Source organism: Vipera ursinii, assembly GCF_947247035.1.
Source record: "Vipera ursinii genome assembly, chromosome: 8".
NCBI classification, from domain to species: domain Eukaryota; kingdom Metazoa; phylum Chordata; class Lepidosauria; order Squamata; family Viperidae; genus Vipera; species Vipera ursinii.
Genome location: NC_139519.1, coordinates 19,125,246 through 19,144,004, shown reverse-complemented (window position 1 = coordinate 19,144,004; position 18,759 = coordinate 19,125,246). Strand labels below are relative to the sequence as shown.

The window sequence follows — 18,759 nt, the reverse complement described above, 5'->3', positions numbered from 1 at the left end:
GCCCTCTCTGTGGGAACGCACAGGGCGCAGGGAGCTTGATGCCGGCAGCAGATGTTCCCTGAGGTACTCCGGCCCCATGCCATGGAGTGCTTTGAATACCGTTACCAGTACCTTGAATCTCACCCGGAAGACAACTGGCAACCAATGCAGCTCACGGAGCAGAGGTGTAACGTGGGAGTATCGGGAGACTCCCAACACCACTCTCGCGGCTGCATTCTGTACCAGTTTATGACCACAAGTCATAAAAGGGCCAAGTTTGAAGACTGCTGTTTTAGAGAGTCCTTGAAGCCATTTGGAGGTTTACCCGTGTCCTCAGGGACACGTTTGAGATGTGCAAATGTGTATGGGGCCTTCTCGGCTTCAGGATGTTTTCTGCCTTGGGTTCATTCACTGTGAAGACAGGTGCAGGCTGTTGGCTTTCCCAGTCTTCTTCTGGTATTTCAACTTTCAGAAACTACACTCAACTTTTTCCTTAATTGGTGAGATTTAGATACTTCCCTCCCCTGTCCACCCAGTTAAGGCACCATGGCTGGAAATACACTTCTTCATATGCCAAGCTGTGAACTTTGGCTGTCCACTTCATGCCTGTCTTATTTTAGTCACTTGACTCGTAACGATGCAGTACTGCTTTGAGCTGATTAGAAACCCCAAGAGCTAACGAGATCTAAGAATAAACCCAGGATATTTCCATGGAGTTTCTACTGATTGCCACAGCAGGAAGTGCCTGTCAATCCAAAGATGATCTTGGTGGACCAGGATGGGGGAAGATAAGCCTTTACTGAGGAATTCAACATCTCAAGAACTATGAATGGAGCTTCTTTTTTGTAGAGTGGAGGCTGTTTCTGAGCAGAAAGATACCAGTCCCCACTCAGGGCAGAAAAGCTATCAAGGAAATGCAGGATCCATTTAGAAAAGGTCCTGTAGAAAATCTATTTCTGGGCTTGACACCCAAAGCCACGAAGCAAAAGTTCAGTTAGGAGGACAGGAATAAATGTAATCTTCTGAAACAGGCAACCATGCAGTTGCAAGCAACTGCTTCATCCTTCCTTTTGGCTAGAGTATTGCTTTGGGAAGGAGGGGGCAGTAATACCGGGCCCCCTACACAGAGGGGATTAATCTCAAATAAAGCTTAGTATTTAAAAGAATTCAGGGAAAAATTGATATTTTATTTTAAGGAAGTAAAGAGAAAGGTCCTCCTCCTCCTCCTCCTCTCCTCCTCCTCCTCCTCCTCCTCCTCCTCCTCCTTCTCCACCCCACTCCCTCTAGCTTCTTCTTCTTCTTCTTCTTCTTCTTCTTCTTCTTCTTCTTCTTCTTCTTCTTCTTCTTCTTCTTCTTCTTCTTCTTCTTCTTCTTCTTCTTCTTCTTCTTCTTCTCTTCTCCTCCTCCTCCTCCTCCTCCTCCTCCTCCTCCTCCTCTTCCTCCTCCTCTTCCTCCTCCCTAAATCCTACTGGGAAGGGAGGAGTGTGGATTTCCCATACCAATCTTGAAATTTAATGGAAGTGTCAAAAGTCAAGAGGCTGTTGAACCAATGTGGTAGCTCTAAGCCAACACTTCAAAAGAAGCAACCAAATAGTGTACCCATTTGACTGAAGTTAAGAAATCAATAATTTACCTCAGGTCAGCATGTCACAATTGTTCTTACTTTTCCTTTCGCTACAGGTTACTACAAAACCTTTACTGATTTATTCTGAGACAAGCTTGTATATTCTGATTTATCTTGCTGGCTTCCCAACTTTCAAGGTTTCAGATGAAGTTCTCTCCAAACCAAACCTCCACAAGACTTTGAACTGCAGATCTTAAAGACTTGATGCATGCAAAGCACAGAAAGATATGGGGAGCGTGAAGTGTCTTGCAAGTGAATGAAAGAGATGGCTTATTTTTTTTTTACTTGTGATTATTACATTTACTTCTATAGGAACTCTTCAGCTCCACAACCTCACCTATTGTTGAACTGTTTCCCTCAAGATCTAGCGAAGGGAGAGACAATACAAAGGTAAATGAAAGAGACCACAATGGAGTTAAATAGAGGGGAACTCAAGAAATAACGTTTAAAGATATAGAAATCATTCGTTTTTAAATGACCACATGGGGGCGCTCTTGGTAAAAGAAAGAATGTTAATAGGTTTGTTTCCATGATGAATTGACCACCAGAGGGAGTTTTACTTTCTTTTAGGAGACAAACTAATAGCATTCCGTGTGTCTGCAAGAGGAATACTAGACCATTCCTGTTTTCAAGAAAGCTTCTCTTTGTTTCAAAAAAGTGGACTATCTCAAATGTAGAACGGCTGCAAACTAGAAAGAACCAATCAGGCACTCTTCTCCCTCTGTCTGCTAAAGAAACAAGGACATAAGCTACTATTTTGATAATACAAATAAACATCCCCGAAGCTGGGAAAAAATGATAGCCCATTCATTCTATTCTGAGAGAGTGGTTGAGAGCATTTCCACACCACCGGTTCTCTCTCTCTCTCTCTCTCTCTCTCTCTCTCTCTCTCTCTCTCTCTCTCTCTCTCTCTCTCTCTCTCTCTCTCTCTCTCTCTCTCTCTCTCTCTCTCTCTCTTCTCTCTCTCTCTCTCTCTCTCTTCTTTCTCTTTCTCACTCTTTCTCTCTTCTCCTCTCTCTCTCTCACTTTCTTCTCACTCTTATCTCACTCTTTCTCTTCTTTCTATTTTTCTCTCACTCAATCTTTCTCTTCTCTCTCTTCTTTCTCACTCTTTCTCTCCTCTCCTCTCTCTTTCTTTCTTCTCACTCTTCTCTCTCTCTCTTCTCTCTCCTCTCTCTCTTTCTCTCTCTCTCACTCTCTCCTTTCTTTTTTTTCATTCACTCACTCTTTCTCTCTCCTTTCTCTTTCTCACTCTTTCCTCTCTTTCTCTCTCTTTCTTTCTTCTCACTCTTCTCTCTCTCTTCTCTCTCCTCTCTCTCTCTCTTTCTTCTCACTCTTCTCTCTCTCTTCTCTCTCTCTTCTCTCTCTCTCTCTCTCTCTCTCTCTCTCTCTCTCTGTGTGTGTGTGTGTGTGATTGTGTGTGTGTCAAGCTATCATTCCACTTCAAGGATCAGCAATTCAGGAAAGAGGAGAAAGATGAAGAAGAGGCCAGATAGTACAACCCCTAAAAAAAAGCCCACCTTTCTAACTTGAGAAACCTCTGCAGTCAGAAATCAATTACACCAATTTTCCAACTTTGCTAGTAACAGCACAAGTTTATAATGTCTGTCTGGGTGTCATCTGTCCTAGGCCCGTTGGATGCAGGGGGAAACTTTTCTATTGCTACTACAGGTGGAAGAATTGCAGACAAAAGGAAGATCTGCTCAAAGCTATGCAGTGGTTCTATAGCAAGAAGAAGGCATAGAATTGAGTCTAAGATGGAATAAATAGGAAGAAGAAACAAAGAGCTGGGGACCATAGAGAAGCATCCATGAACTGAGTATGCGTGGAAGGTATTCGTTATTGTTTGAGTTTCTTCAACCACATTGACCTAGAACAGTGTTTATGCAACCCTGGCTACTTTCAGCTGGCTGGGGAATTCTGGGAATTGAAGTCCACACATCTCAAAGTTGCTAAGGTTGAGAAACACTGATCTAGACCAAGGGTCTTCAAACTTGGCCTTTTTATGACTTGTGGACTTCAACTCCCAGAATTCCTCAGCCAGAGTGCCTGGCTGAGGAATTCTGGGAGTTGAAGTCTAAAGTCACAAAAGGGCCAAGTTTGAAGACCCCTGGTCTAGGCGATCCTTCTGGTTGGAGAACTAACTTGGGATATTCTGCAGAGGATGGCCCTTTTTTTTTTTAAAAAAAAATACCCTACTAAGTTACAATTAATAAAGAAAGCCTTAATTTTTATACAATATGCTGAGCCATCTTTTCCAAACCATGCCATGATTTTCAAACAAAATGGTGTCAATCAAGTGTGAACTCAGCCGATAGGAAGAAATAAGTGCAATTTACACACTGCACTGTTCCATAATGAAATCTTTTGACTTGGTATGATGTACGAAACCAACCACTGTGTTTCCCATCTCTAGTCACAAATACTTCTGTATCTTTTCGAGTAGCATCACGAATGCAATTAAGTAGCATCCAGGAAGGAGAAAGAAAAAAAGCTTGCAAAAAGAAGAAGCCCAACCTGGATGTTTTCCCTATCCGGTTGGCATTCCTTCCAGAATTGTTCAAAGCAGTTAAAGAGGACAAGATAGATCTACCGGTAATATTTCCTTTCCTGTTCTCTCCTATCTTCATGGGAAGAAGCGTTAAGAACAGCCTTTACATTTCAAAATCCCACAACGGTCAGGATGTTCCTAGCCAGAACTGAGACAGCAGTGGAAAACAATTCCACAGCCCATAAAGATTAGACTACAAACACCACAGGGTCTTGCTGGGGTGCTACAAGGGTGAGTGGAAGCCCCCCCAAAAAAGTGCATTGCTTCAAGCATATTCCTTTGATCGGCTGCTGTACTGTAGCTGTGGGTTGCGGGAACTTTCTGCCCTGTGTTAAGGAGTAGAGTGGAATTTGCAGCTTTGCTATTGTGAATTGCTCTCCTCCCTTTGTTCTTAGTAACTTCCAATCTTCTAACTTCCCTCCAAGGACAGAGGTGTTAAAGACTTACAGACTGTACATACCTTTATGCATTTACACATGGGAAAAAACCCAGTGAAGTTTATCCGTATGCATAAAATAAAATCCCTGTATGAATCTTCACTTTAATCAAGGAAAAAACCATTTAGTTCATTATTTTTCACATTATAATTCAGCATAGACTTCAGCTGAACAGGACACTTTAAGGGAAGCAGCTCTTGAAATTTATTCTATCAACTATCTCCTTCCTTCCTTCCTTCCTTCCTTCCTTCCTTCCTTCCTTCCTTCCTTCCTTCCTTCCTTCCTTCCTTCCTTCCTCCCTCCCTCCCTCCCTCCCTCCCTCTGATTATCTATCTATCTATCTGTCTATCTATCTATCTATCTATCCGTCCATCTTCTCTCTTTCTATCTCCATCTCTGTCATCTATGATCTATTATCTACATCCATCCATTGTATAAATATGAAAGCCATGGAAAAATACCGATAGGAAACTTTTTTTAAAACAGCTTTATAAATGCCTTGCTTATTTTTCATCAACAGCTATACATTGCAAGAAGTGTTTGAGACAATGTATTTAGCATTATGAAACTTTTATTGCTATTGTGTTAGTTCTTCTTTTTAAAATTACACAGCCAGATTATAAGGTACCACTTGATAACCCTTTAGGAAAGATTTAGCATACTGTGATTACATGTGGAATCAGCATATTGAAGATTCTAATTATGACTGCTGTAAAGACTAATTTTCTTCCCCATCTCAGTTGGGGATCCCCAAACACTCTTATTTCCCCCCCCCCCTTGTCAGGTCTATTCATTTATGGACCATAACAGATCATGGCAGATCTTCAAAGAAATTTCCTGCAATTTAAGATTCTGAGAGCATTTTAGAGTTCACAAAGCATCTAATGCTAAGAGCCTCTCTTAGGTTTTGCCCTACTCAACATTTTTTTTCTTCTTTTGCATATTTTTGGGTTTATTCTCAAATTTAGGTGATAAATATCAATTAAATTAATTGAAAAGGAAACCAAGGTGATATTTTGATTACCTGGAGTAACATGACTATACTGTAGACTTAAGTGGTTCAATTAAGCATTTATTTTCTTCCAGATAAGTTTGAAAACACAACTTGGATAGGGTTCAAAATACAAATTTGACCCCTCTTCTCAATGATCATAACCAGATTTCTTTGAGGGTACCTGTGTCAGTTAATCAGTATAGAACCAATATAGGTTTGTAGTAGATCTTTATTCCAAATTTCTGGATGTAACCATTAGTTCGTTTCCAAATGGTGTCATTAGTTTTCCAACATACACATTGCATGTGTTTCTTTGTTTTTAAGTTTATTTTTTTTAGCAAAACAAAAAAAAACATAATAACAAAACAAAGCTGCAACCCAAATGTACAGATTAAAAAGATGTACAAAGATTTTTTTTTTAAAAAAATGGATTCGATAGTAAAAGAAACAACAACCACAAAACAGCTTTTGTGACCGAGGTCAACTCGTTTTAGTTTTCATTAATACTGTGAGATATTAGGTTAAAAACATAACTTTGCATAATTTATACAGTAAGTTGCCCTCTGACTTTGTTGACCTCTTCGGTAGTGGACTGACAAACGCACAGCGTTTGTGAATCGGTAATGTTTATTTGCAATTCCCCAAACTTTGTTGAAGCTGGTGGAGTTGCTGTCATTTTATATTACTTCCATTTTGCATTCTTAAGAATATCTGTCCTCAATGCATTATAACTTCCTGTTTTTTTTCCTGGTGCCTTATGCTTCCAGAGTTAAAGACAAAACCATGTAACTTAATGTACAATGCCCTTAGTTGCTTTAAAATATACATATTTATTTATATTTCATTCTCTTTTTTTCCAGTTGAGTGAAAAAAGCAAACAACCCAAGCCTTCATTGGCCTTAAAGCAAAAATTCCAGTTGATATCTGCAAAGCAGGTCCTCAAATTTGTGAATTTTCTTCAGCACATCTCAAAACTGGAAAAAAACCACACACACCGCCCCCACCACGATTTCCCATTAGTTTGGAACAAACATTTCTCTTCTAAGATTCAGAGGTTCTGATCTTTCTTTCTTTTTTTTTTCCAAAAAGCTTTTGACTTGACAATGCTTTGTCTACAGTCTTGAGTGATAACCACTGCACAAATGTAATGTAAAGCTGGTCCTATAAATGAGAAAAGCCTTTGAACTAAAATGAAAGGCAGTATACTGGCCCACTGGAGAACTCATTTGCCCTTCTGAGACAGAAGAAGCAGAGTTAGAAAAATAAAAGGTTTATTCCGATAAAAATTACAATAAAAATAACAATATTAATATCCAGGTGTTTTTTTTTTTAAAAAAAGCTTTCTCCCCAACAGTATCAAAAAAAAAAAAGTCCAGAGATTTTCAGGAATGGAAGAAAACAACCAATCAAAACAAGAAAGTTCATCGAAGATAGAAAGCATTTAGTAGTAGCTGCCTAGATGGGAGGGCATGTGAGAATTAGCGTGGCGTGGTACGTTGGGATTTGGATAAATACTTCCAGCAGGAGAAGTCCAGTAGGGTGACGCCGCGCCAAAGAAACTAGAGGAAGTGACAGGCATTGAGGAGGGATGGGGAGGGACGAAGTTCATTTTCTGCTGGTGTGCATGGTACGAAGGCATGTAAGAGAGATCCGAAGGGTATTTGTACATTGACGATTCAGTAGGGTGAGGCTGAAGTGCTTGAGCGATGCCGTGAAAATCAAATTTGTAAGCATATCGCTTGCCGTGCACTTTGGTCATAATGTTCTTGTCATAGTAGTATCGGAGGGCTCGACTCAACTTGTCGTAATTCATGTTGGGTTTGCTTTTGCGCTCTCCCCAGCGCCTGGCCACTTCATCAGGGTCGGTCATCTTGAATTCCCCATTGGTGCCTTCCCACGTGATACAGCTCGCGTTGGAACTGTCTGACAGCAGTTCAAGGAGGAATTGCCATAGTTGAATCTGTCCACTCCCTATGAGGAGAGAGAGAAAGAGAGAGAGAGAGAGAGAGAGAGAGAGAGAGAGAGAGAGAGAGAATCAACTATACCCTTCTCTTCTTGCTGTTATGTCAAAAAGTTATGTCTAACTGGTGAGTGTTACAGACATAGCCTTCACAGTGGTGGCTCCAGAGCTCAATAAAAAGAAGTAAATGCTAAAAAAAAATTAGTTTCTGTTTCACTTATGATGTTGCTATAGCTTATAACCGCCTTCTTTTTTGAATAAATGATAATGCATTTCATTATTGAAAAAAATATTACACATTTAGTGACCTTATACCGAGAGTGAGATAAATGAATTATCTCATGGGGTGGGCTAGGTTTGATTCAGGCGGACTTACCTGGATTGGCTAAACGGCTGCTGGTGGGCCCTAAGATCTGATATGGATCTAAATTGAGAAAGGGACAGAGGTTAGATGTACAGCACAGAGACAGACTAGCCATAAATGCATTTCTAGCTTGAATATTGGGTTACTCCCATTTTCTATATCAGAATTTGTGCTATTATTCCTCAAGCAGAATGGAGAGGGTCAAGGATGAACCTCAACTTTTCTGTACTAGGAACGTGGGAATCTGCTACCCAGACCTTGGGATCTAAAGGGTGGTGCTTATAACAGTAGAGTGGTTAGTTTATACTTTAAAATATTCTCAAACCTAGCGAACGAGATAACCCGTATAGATCTATGAAGGAGCATGAAGTCAATTTCTGAGAATGACCAATCTCAAGAATTGTTTGGTTATAGTTTTTTGCAGCTAAAGCTAGTTTTACCAGGTAGTCCTTGAACTGAACTAAAGTGAAATTCTAATAGAAAGAATTGGTAACTGCTCTATTCAGATAATGGTCACAAAGCAATGTGCTTTCCCTTCCCCCCCCCCTAAAATCAGTAAAATTGTGTACATTCCAGCACTATTACCTGGCTGGGGTCTCTGTTGTTCTCCGTTTTTGCTTACATTTTGTGTCCCACCTAGAGGAGGACCTAGGAAAGCAAAGAAGAAAGATTAGGTTAGGAAAAAGAAGGAGCAAGGTACAGTAGACACCAAAATAATACGTATGTCCTTTAAATTCAACAATATGTATTCCTTCATTCTAAAATGATGTGTAGTTCACTTGAACTCTTACTGCTTTTTCACAACCTCTGTTTTCCAACACATACACACATTATCCTTCAATTGGCATAGAATATGAAACTGGAATCTTTCCAATGTCCAAACTGCAGCAGCAAAAAGTGTCTGTGTGTCTGTGTCTATCTATGTGAATGTGTATATGTGAATAGCAATAGCACTAGCAGTAGCACTTCGATTTATATACCGCTTCATAGTGCTTTACAACACTCTCTGAGTGGTTTACAGAGTCAGCCTATTTCCCCCAACAATCTGGGTCCTCATTTTACCGACCTCGGAAGGATGGAAGGATTGAGTCAACCTTGAACCAATCAGGATTGAACTCCTGGCAGTGGGCAGTCAGCCTGCAATACTGCATTCTAACCACTGCGCCACCACAGCTCTATGTTGGAGAGTGGAAGGAAAACCATCAAAGCATCATGTCATACTGTTAGCAAAGTCTATAATTCTCAAGGTCACTTAGATGATCCCGACCCCTGATGTTGAGAAAAAGTGACAGAAATACTGCAACAACTATGGCAAGTGAGATCGCAGGACTCTCTTTATAGATCTCTAGTGAACTTTTCCATTCTTGAGACAAGTCACAAAACATCCAGAAAAAGAATGAAGTGTCAATGGAAAGATCTCTATTGCCATTTGATTTTTCCATCAAGACTCGTGTAGACCAGTGTTTTTCTGCCTTGGCAGAAAATGTGTGAACTTCAGATGTGTGAACTTCAACTTCCAGCAATCTGTGCTGGCTGAGGAATTCTGGGAATTGAAGTCCATAAAATTGTTGTGGTTGAGAAACCCTGGTGTAGAAGATTAAATTAGCGTGGGGCAATAGAATGAGAACACAATCATTGATACCAACCTCATAACGTTTTCAATTTCAGAACATAACTTCTCCTGAAAACCATCTATTAACCTATCAAGGCAACAAATGTACCACAGTGACTCACTTTTATTGTGGCTGGAATTCAGATTATTACCCCATCCTGATCGTCGAACAGCATCATAGGAGTTATCTAATCATAACCAAAAACGACAAAAGAGAATAATGGTTAATTGGAAATCATGACATTTGATGCTTAACAATAACTGAGAACAACCTATAGGCCAAATGCTATAGTTTGGTTAGAAAATCTATAGCAATCTATTTCATACGCCGTTGTTGCCTAGAATTCTGGTAGTTGGTATTGGAGGCATCAAATTGAGGAAAACTGTCATACAGAATGAGGTAACTTAAATATCCATGATGGATTTGGGAATCTTGTACAAATGTGACACAAACTTCTAGATAAACTAGAAGACAAGAAGCAGTGGGTGGAAACTGATCAAGGAGAGATCCAACTTAGAACTAAAGAGGAATTTCCTGGCAGTTAGAACAATTAATCAGTGGAACAACTTGCCTCCAGCAATTGTGGGTGCTCCAACAATGGAGGTTTTTAAGAAGAGACTGGACAACCATTTGTCTGAAATGGTAGAGGGCTTCCTGCCTATGAAGTGGGGTGGGCTAGAAGACCTCCAAGGTCCCTTCCAACTCTGTTATGCTGTTTTATTCTGTTAACTCTTGGCAGTAGATGATAGTGAATAGGCTGATGGAGCATATTATTCCAACTTTTCAAAATCATGGAGACAATGCCAAGTATGATGGTAAGATGACAGATCTTTCAAAAAAAAAAAATAACGTGTCCCAGCAGTTGTTGCTAGCAACAGAAGTACAAGACAGCCATTGTCCTTATGGCTTGCCTGGAGGGTTTTCATTCTTATTTATTTATATTATACACAGCTACCCAATTCAAACATTATGACTTTTGGCAACATGCAAGAAAGACCATGCCTAACAAACGCAACCTAAAAAGTACAACAGAGCTTTAAAAATCAACTAAAAGAAATATCAACCAGATTCAACTATACTGCAAGTCATTTGATTGGGAGTTCTTTCAAGCTGACTTAAAGGATTAGGGAAAAAATCAATTTTTGATTGCTTTTCTAAAGGCCCTTCTTAGGAGTGCATAATTGGTGTTTTTTGAGAATGTTCTAGATTGACATGTGGTTTGATCCATGAAGATTCTCCTCCTGATGTGTTTACCTACATGCGGACCCAATGGTTTTTGAGTACCTCCAAACTAACGATTGAATACATAATTGAATCCAAACACGAACGCTCTCTCTCTCTTTCTCACACACAATTTGTCCATTAAAATCATCATTTTTATCCCCAGATCAGCATTTCTCAACCTTAGCAACCTTAAGAATATGTGGACTTCATTTCCCAGAATTCTGGAAATTGAAGTTGTCATGGTGGAGAAACACTGCTCTAGACAGCAGATCCAAAGCGTCTTCCTCTAAAATCAATAGCTATTCTGGAATTTATTTTTTATATTACAGAAGATAAGTCCCCAAAGAAAATAGGTGAACTAACAGTTTGCTCAGTAGGAAACTTTTTTAAAAAAAAGTCAACATTTTCCATAAGCAGACAGCTTAAAGATAGCATTGCATGTGCTGTTTAAGATTAAGCCTCCTCCAGAAACATTTGGAGGTTTGGAAGAAAGTCATTTCAATCTCACAAATGGATTGAAGCCAAAAGATTCTATTGTCTTCCCTTGGGGAAAATGACAGAAAATCTTCAGGAAATCCCATGTGTATTTGTGAATTCCATTTGGCCCTGGGGAAAAAAATCCCATGTTGTTTTTCTGCTATTAAAAGTTAAACAAAATACAGAGTAAAATCTTCGATGAAATGCCCAGATTAAAAAAAAGGAGAATAGGAGTTCATTTTCTCAATGCACATGCTGAGCTTTTTTTTATTTTTATTTGTTAAAAGTTTCATTTCCTTGGAATTTGAAGAAAAAACATAAAATCTCTACTACAATGAGTTGAGAATTGATGGCATTATTGTAAATATGTAAATAATACATTTGTAAAATCTGGGAAGCTATGTAATATTTGAAGTATAAAGTTGAAGAAAAGAAACCAAGGAACTGGCTGATGTTAGCAATAATGTAAGAATAGATGATAGAACTCCAGAATTTCCAAGCCAACATGATTAGCTGAGGAATTTTGAGAGTTGAAATCCAGGCATCTTAAAATTGCCACAGTTGCAAAATCCTGGAATGGAGAGAGAGAGAGAGAGAGAGAGAGAGAGAGAGAGAGAGAGAGAGAGAGAGGGAGGGGTGGGTGTATGGATGGATGATAGATAGATAGATAGATAGATAGATAGATAGATAGATAGATAGATAGATAGATAGATAGATAATGACAGATAGACAGACGTTTTGCAAGGACACATCTAATCCAGCCTTAGTGAGACATAGTGGTCAAGCATATGCACTTAGGATATTGAGAAGCATGGATAGATAGATTATTGCTTGCTTCCTCATGTATGATATTTAAGATCTGCTGCCTATAATTCCAAAAATAACAATTAGCCATGAAGCTTAGTAGCCATTGACAGCTTGAAGCTCCTTTGAAAAACCATCTAGACTGCTGCCATATCTGTGAGAGAATCCCCTGGAATTCACAACAGGTGTGAATTCTATCATTTCTCCAATGGAAACTATGGAATGGAATATGATTATTCACATTGCTCCGTGAGTGAACAAGAAATAACACCTAAAATGTATATCCAAATGAAATTAAAGAGGATTCCGTAAATAGAAATGGTACAATACTCTGCCTAAAATACAGTTCAGATTGATGATGGTGGCCTGCTGTACGGAGTTGTGCTTTGGATTAGGATTTTTTTTTTTAAAGAAAGGACATCTGGAAAATGCGCTTTGCTGGTGCATCTTTCCAAAACCATCAACAATAGCTGCTCAGATGAGCCAAGAACTTGCTTCCTTGCTATCTCCCCCGTCCACTGCAAATGAATGCAATGTGTACAGCGGTACTACCGAAAACCTCCCAACGTCACTCTTGCACAATTGCACTTGAAACACAATGAGAAAATCTGAGCCAAGGAAACCATCCATAGACTTGGCATTCATTTAAGTTGCTTGATTTGCAGGAAAAATAAATAAGAATAAGGCTGTGCTCATGACTTGGTCCTCAGCAGTTCCAAGAAGGCTTTCCATCTTCCTAGTCTACCCTAGGAAGCGAGACAAAGCTATCAGACACCTTAAATTTCAACCCGCCTTGCAAAATGTTGCTTTAAGCTATGAGATCTATGCTATGAGTCCCAAGGAAAAAAAGATTTGTTCTTGAATGGCAGTTACTATTATTCCGTCTGAACAGAGTTGGAAGGGACCTTAGAGGTCTTTTAGTCCTACCTCCTGCTCAGGCAGGAAACCCTATACCATTCCAGGCAAGGGGCTGTCCAATCTCTTCTTAAAAGCCCCCAGTGATGGTGCACTCACAACTTCTGCAAACGAGGAACTCTATTGTTCTCATTGTTAGGAAATTTCTCCTTAGTTCTAGGTTGCTTCTCTCTTTGTTTAACTTCCATGCATCGTTTCTTGTCTTGCCTTCTGAAAAATAGGTTGACTCCCTCTCAAATATTGGAACCCTGCTATCATGTCACCCCTGGTCCTTCTATTCATTATAGCAGACATACCCAATTGCTGCAACTGTTCTTCATATGTTCTAGCCTTCGGCCCCTTAATCATCTTTGTTGCTCTTCTCTACACTCTTTCCAGAGTCTCAACATCTTTTTGATGTTTACTAAGGCTTCAGCAGAAATTGGAATCTTTGTGGTGGCTCCTGTGATAATTGTGTTTTTAGCTGTGACCTTCTAGGAGCAGGCTTTGTGGTATCTGGAGCAGAATAACTAGATTCTGTACTAGTTTTGTACCAACCTTGTTAACTCTCAAGACTCTTTTCCCCCGCTATGTATTAAAAATGGGCTGCGATTTTATAGAATATCTTTATTGTCTTGTGTAACTCGCAATGAAATTAAGTGTTAATGAAATGAAATATATATGTGTGTATGTATACAGTATATGTTATTGTGAATGTATATGCATGGATGTGTGCATATAAGATAAGATAGATAAGATAATTTTTATTGTAATTTTTTACTGTGGGCACAATGGCAGACATCAAAAATGAAATTTAGTTGCCCGCTCTCAAAGTGAAACACATACGTGACACACACCTAAAACATACTATATACAATGCATGTATAGACCCACACCCCTACATATACATAACAATAAAATATTAAATACTGTCCATCTTGAATATACAACGGAAGGAGGAAGCCTGAGAATTCACAAGGTTAATGCTGTATGGAATGAAATTATATACATATACATATACATATACATATACATATACATATACATATACACATACACATACATATACATATACATTCAGTATATATTTTCTTTTGGGATTGGACATCGGAATTTCATTTTAATGGGTGCCAGTGCGTACGCAGAAAAGTGACAATAAAAGTTATCTATTTTATCCTAGTTTCCAAAAGATTGCTCACTAACTGCTGCTGGCCATCACCTTTTAGGCCTGCACATCAGTGGTGGGATACAGCTGGTTCGCACCACTTTGGCAGAACCGGTAGCTACTTTTTGTTGCCCAGGCCCAGAATGGACTTCCGGAAGTGGCATCCACACAAAGAACCGGTCGTTCACCTATCTGAATCCCACCACTGCTGCAAATGTACGGGCTCGACAGACTCCTGCACAAGACCCTTGGCGTTGTAGGTAACGCAAGCAACCCGTAGCATCCAACTGCTATGGGGGAGAAAGAAACCAGCCATCTGGAAACACGTTTGCTGCATGGCTGTATGGAAACTGCTCCACTTGCTCTTGAGACCTTTTGGAAGGAGCAAACTTACAAGCGAGGCAGCTCATAACTCTGCACATGTGCCATAAGGCAGAGGTGGGAGGTGGGAGTAAGGGGGAAGCCCTCTTATTTTGCTAGGGAAAAAGGAAACATAATGGTGACTTAGAAAGTGGCCCAGACATGCTGTCAGGTTCAATTCGAAGGACTGGAGCCTGGTCCTAGGGCAACACTCGCTGGTTGTCATCCCCTTGTGAGTATGGGTTTCCTGCCTGCCGCAGCTCAGAGACAAGGAATCTTTGTTATAACAGAGCCTTTTTTTTCTTTTCTTTTTTTTTAAAAATTATCCTCTTTTGGGGGGGAAGGGGGGGTGAGAAAACATACGGCCACTTCTGAAGAGGATCAGCAGGAAACCAGACACAACATTAAGTCCGGAATTTCGAAGGAAAACATTTTTTAAAGAATCCATAAGAGCAAGCTACTGTCTTTCCTGGAATCACAAACTCCCATTTTGGACTGCAGAATCATAATAAAAACAAGCAGAAAGGGAAAAGGAAAAAAACCCGCAGTCGGTGTGCGATTTTTTTTCCTTGCAAAATATTATAAAATAGAGGCAGGCTATATTGTTATTAGAAGAAAGTTAAGATGCATATTAGCATACTGGAAATAGCTTACATGTAAGGACATGTATGTTCTTTAATCAGTAGACATTCTTCCTGATCAGAGGGCCTAAATTTTAAATACACAACATATGATTGGAATGTATTGTTTTTTTTCTTCTTCTTCAGATGAACAAATGTGTTTAGGAATGGTCCTTCCTAAATTAAATACAAAGGCATGTCATTTCCATTTTCTACATTTCAAGGAGCTGTGGTTGAAACTCATCAGCATGGTCTTAAGACAGCCATTATTTATAGCCAAAGTTCCTTCTATAAAATGGGAATATCCATTACACCTTTCATACGTTGGTCGGTGGAATAAGATAGAAATAAGAACCAAACCGTTATTCGTTAATCTCTAACAGTCAAGGCTTTATCTTCTTCCACATCTAATCAATGGAAGATAGGCAGAAAACTCTTTTATGGGACAGTTGAAAATGCAGAACACAAAGTCATCTATTTTCTCTTCAAAAGTCCCTTTCAACAAAGAACTTTGCACAAAAGACACAACTTGGAACTTTAGAATGCAAAGGCTGGAAATGGTAATCAATGCGTCCCACCACCCAGCACCAGAATCACAAACCAGAATGCTAGATAACTTGCATTTCTGTAGGACACGATTTTGCAAAAGTACAACATAAAGATTGGGCAACTTGAAGCAAGGTGGCATTTGGGGGGGCCCTCCCTGCAACTGCATCGCTGTGGCTGCAAAGGTTTCCTGCCGTGGTGGGATAGGAAATGCAAAAACTACAAAAGAAAAGTCCTGAATATGTTTATCATTTTAAAACAAAAACAGCAAAGATCCTACCCTGCAAAAAAAAAACACCTGAGAAATGGAGCGTTATTGTTTTGCCCCTCGGTGTGATGCAAAAGCTCTCTCATAGCTTGAATGCTCACGAGGGCATTCAAACCTTAAGAAAAGTAGATCGGTAAAGGAGAATATTCGTAACGCGGGGTTGAAGTGAGAATTCTCTGAGCTTTGTTGGTTTCTTGCAGACATTTCATTACTCAAACTAGGCTAACGTTGTCAGTAAGAAGTGGAATTTGCTCTCCATTTATATTCTAGCGCAGGGGTGGGGAACCTTGGCTCTTTTATGACTTGTGGACTTTTAACTCCCAGAATTCCTGAGCCAGCATAAAAGAGCCAAGGTTCCCCACCCCTGTTCTAGTAGCTTGTCCTATCAGTGTTGTTGGGAGTGGTCTTGGGGATTTTTTTTTTGGATTATTGTTAACTGCCAAACAAGCTAATAGTAAACAGTCCAACTAAAGAATCTCCAAGACCAACACCAACATTGACAGGGCAAGCCACTAGAATATAAATCAGCCTATTCACTATCATCTACTGCCAATAGTTTACAGAATAAAACAGAATATAGAGTTGGAAGGGACCTTGGAGGTCTTCTAGTCCAACCCCCCCCAACTCAGGCAGGAAACTCTATACCATTTCAGACAAGTGGTTGTCCAATCTCTTCTTAAAAATGTCCAGTGTTGAAGCATCCACAACTTCTAGAGGCAAGTTGTTCCCCTGATGAATTGTTCTAACTGTCAGGAAATTCCTTCTTAGTTCTAGGTTGCTTCTCTCCTTGATTAGTTCCCATCCGTTGCTTCTTGTCCTGCCTTCAGGTGTGTTGGAGAATAGCTTGACTCCCTCTTCTTTAGGGCAGCCCCTGAGATCTTGGAAGACTGCTATCATGTCACCCCTAGTCAATCTAAACTGAGAACAAACCCCGCTCCTTAGCACTGATGATGTTACCTAGTTGGGTAATGGAACATCTGCAAGAAAACAACCAAGCTCAGAGAACATCAAGGAACCCTTAAAAAGTATCCCATGGACTCATCCCTACACTAAATCATAGTCCTACCTGCAATAGCCATGTACTATGGGACGCCTCACCTCCTGAATCTCGATATGCTTCCCAGATCTGCAATACTATCACTGAACTGCCAAATTCTGTAGACTGAAGCAGACTTATTCCCGTTAAAACAAACTCAGCAGATAGCTCCAGCCATTCTACTCAGAGCCTGAGCAGTCTCCTCTCATTTACAAGAAAATTGTTTCTCGGCCAAAGAAAACTGGATGATCCTCATTAGAACAATCCAGGTCTCCAAAACAGATGAAGCAAATTTGGACCAAGGTGCCCTGCACTGGAAAACTATAAGGGTATTTATTTGTTGGCGTGGAATCTTGGCCAATCTCCAAGGAGGTTGGGCTTGAGTCCAAAGGAACCTGTTGCAGGAACTTTGACTCAGATTAATGTGAGGGAAGGCAGAGACTTCCTAAGCATGTCCCTGAGTAAAACCACAGCTGTTAGGACTAAGGCCAGGTTCTGGCCTGTTTAGTGAATAGAATGCTAACTAATGGGACGTGGTGGCTCAGTGGGTTAGGACACTGAGCTTGTTGATCAGAAGGTCGGCAGTTTGGCGGGTCGAATCCCGAGTGCTGCGTAACAGAGAGAGTGCCTGTTACCCGTCCCAGCTTCTGCCAACCTAGCAGTTCGAAAGCACGTAAAAATGCAAGTAGAAAAATAGGGACCACTACGGTGGGAAGGTAACAGCGTTCCGTGTGCCTTTGGCGTCTAGTTATGCCGGCCACATGACCACGGAGACGTCCTCAGACAAGCGCTGGCTCTTCGGCTTTGAAACGGAGATGAGCACCAGCCCCTAGAGTCGGAAACGACTAGCACGCATGTGCGGGGGAACCTTTACCTTATTTATATTATGGTAGTCTTAATTTGGGGCAAAGTTGCTCTAAAGTGATAGCCGAGGCCTGTTTTCCGTGCCTCTTGCATGGAGCCTAGGCTTCCACAGTCCCTGCTGTTTGTCATCTCAGAATTTTTCTTTATTTTATTACATTTTGAGGTTGTCCAAGAACCACAGCTCCCTGGCCTCTCTGCAAACTCATTAAAATGTACAATGCAAAACAATAATGAAGTGGGATAGAAAAATTACTATATTGGGGAAAATTGGGGAACTTGGCAGTTTGAGCAAATATAAGGTCCTAATTTGCTAAGCTGTGGAAGTCTTGGTTGTAGAGCTGAATACCAAGTTATTCTTATTTTAAGTACAAAAGTATTCTGCTTTTGATTTAATACAGGTGCTGACGTGTGTATGGAAGAAAGAAGATACCAATGCCTAATTCGTTCAAGTATTGGAAACTTATATGAGTATAAGAGAGAGAAAGCAAATTGGAAAGCTTTTTTTTAAAAAAAAAACACCAAACCTACGATTAAACTTTCTGTAGGAAGCTCGTTTTCCCATCACTTTTTATTAGAGGTGTGGAAATCTGGAATATTTTACTGTTTGACAGCAATGCGTAATCTACTGCATTTAATAATGGGAAGGGAAGGGAAGGGACGAAGGGAGGAAGGAAGGAAGGAAGGAAGGAAGGAAGGAAGGAAGGAAGGAAGGAAGGAAGGAAGGAAGGAAGGAAGGAAGGAAGGAAAAGAAGAGGAAAAAGGGGAAGCGGGGGGGAAGAGGGAGGGAGGAGACGGGACAAGGAGAAGAAGAAAGAGAAGGCTTAGCACTCTGTTGCAAGCCAGGCCATGTGGCACACTTTTTTCTTATCTTTTTCATTGTTTTAACCAAACATTTCAAAATGGGAAGGAGAAGGAGAAGCTAAGCTATATTCACTTTTGTCCTGGGAGAGCACTACATGAAAAACAAAGCAAAGCCAGA

General features: G+C 40.2%; 1 protein-coding gene across 2 annotated transcripts in view; it reads right to left on the bottom strand.

Moving 5' to 3' along the window:
- Nucleotides 1-5,229: 5,229 nt before the first annotated feature.
- Nucleotides 5,230-18,759, bottom strand: part of FLI1 (Fli-1 proto-oncogene, ETS transcription factor) — an 84,152-nt gene continuing 70,622 nt past the window's right edge. For both annotated transcript variants that reach the window (XM_083368621.1, XM_083368620.1), the window contains exons 6-9: nt 9,644-9,709; nt 8,495-8,557; nt 7,922-7,969; nt 5,230-7,556 (exon numbers count right to left, since the gene is read on the bottom strand). In XM_083368621.1, coding sequence (XP_083224747.1) covers nt 7,027-7,556; nt 7,922-7,969; nt 8,495-8,557; nt 9,644-9,709 — 707 coding nt within the window. In that variant the 3' untranslated portion in view covers nt 5,230-7,026. The remainder of the gene's footprint in view (nt 7,557-7,921; nt 7,970-8,494; nt 8,558-9,643; nt 9,710-18,759) is intronic.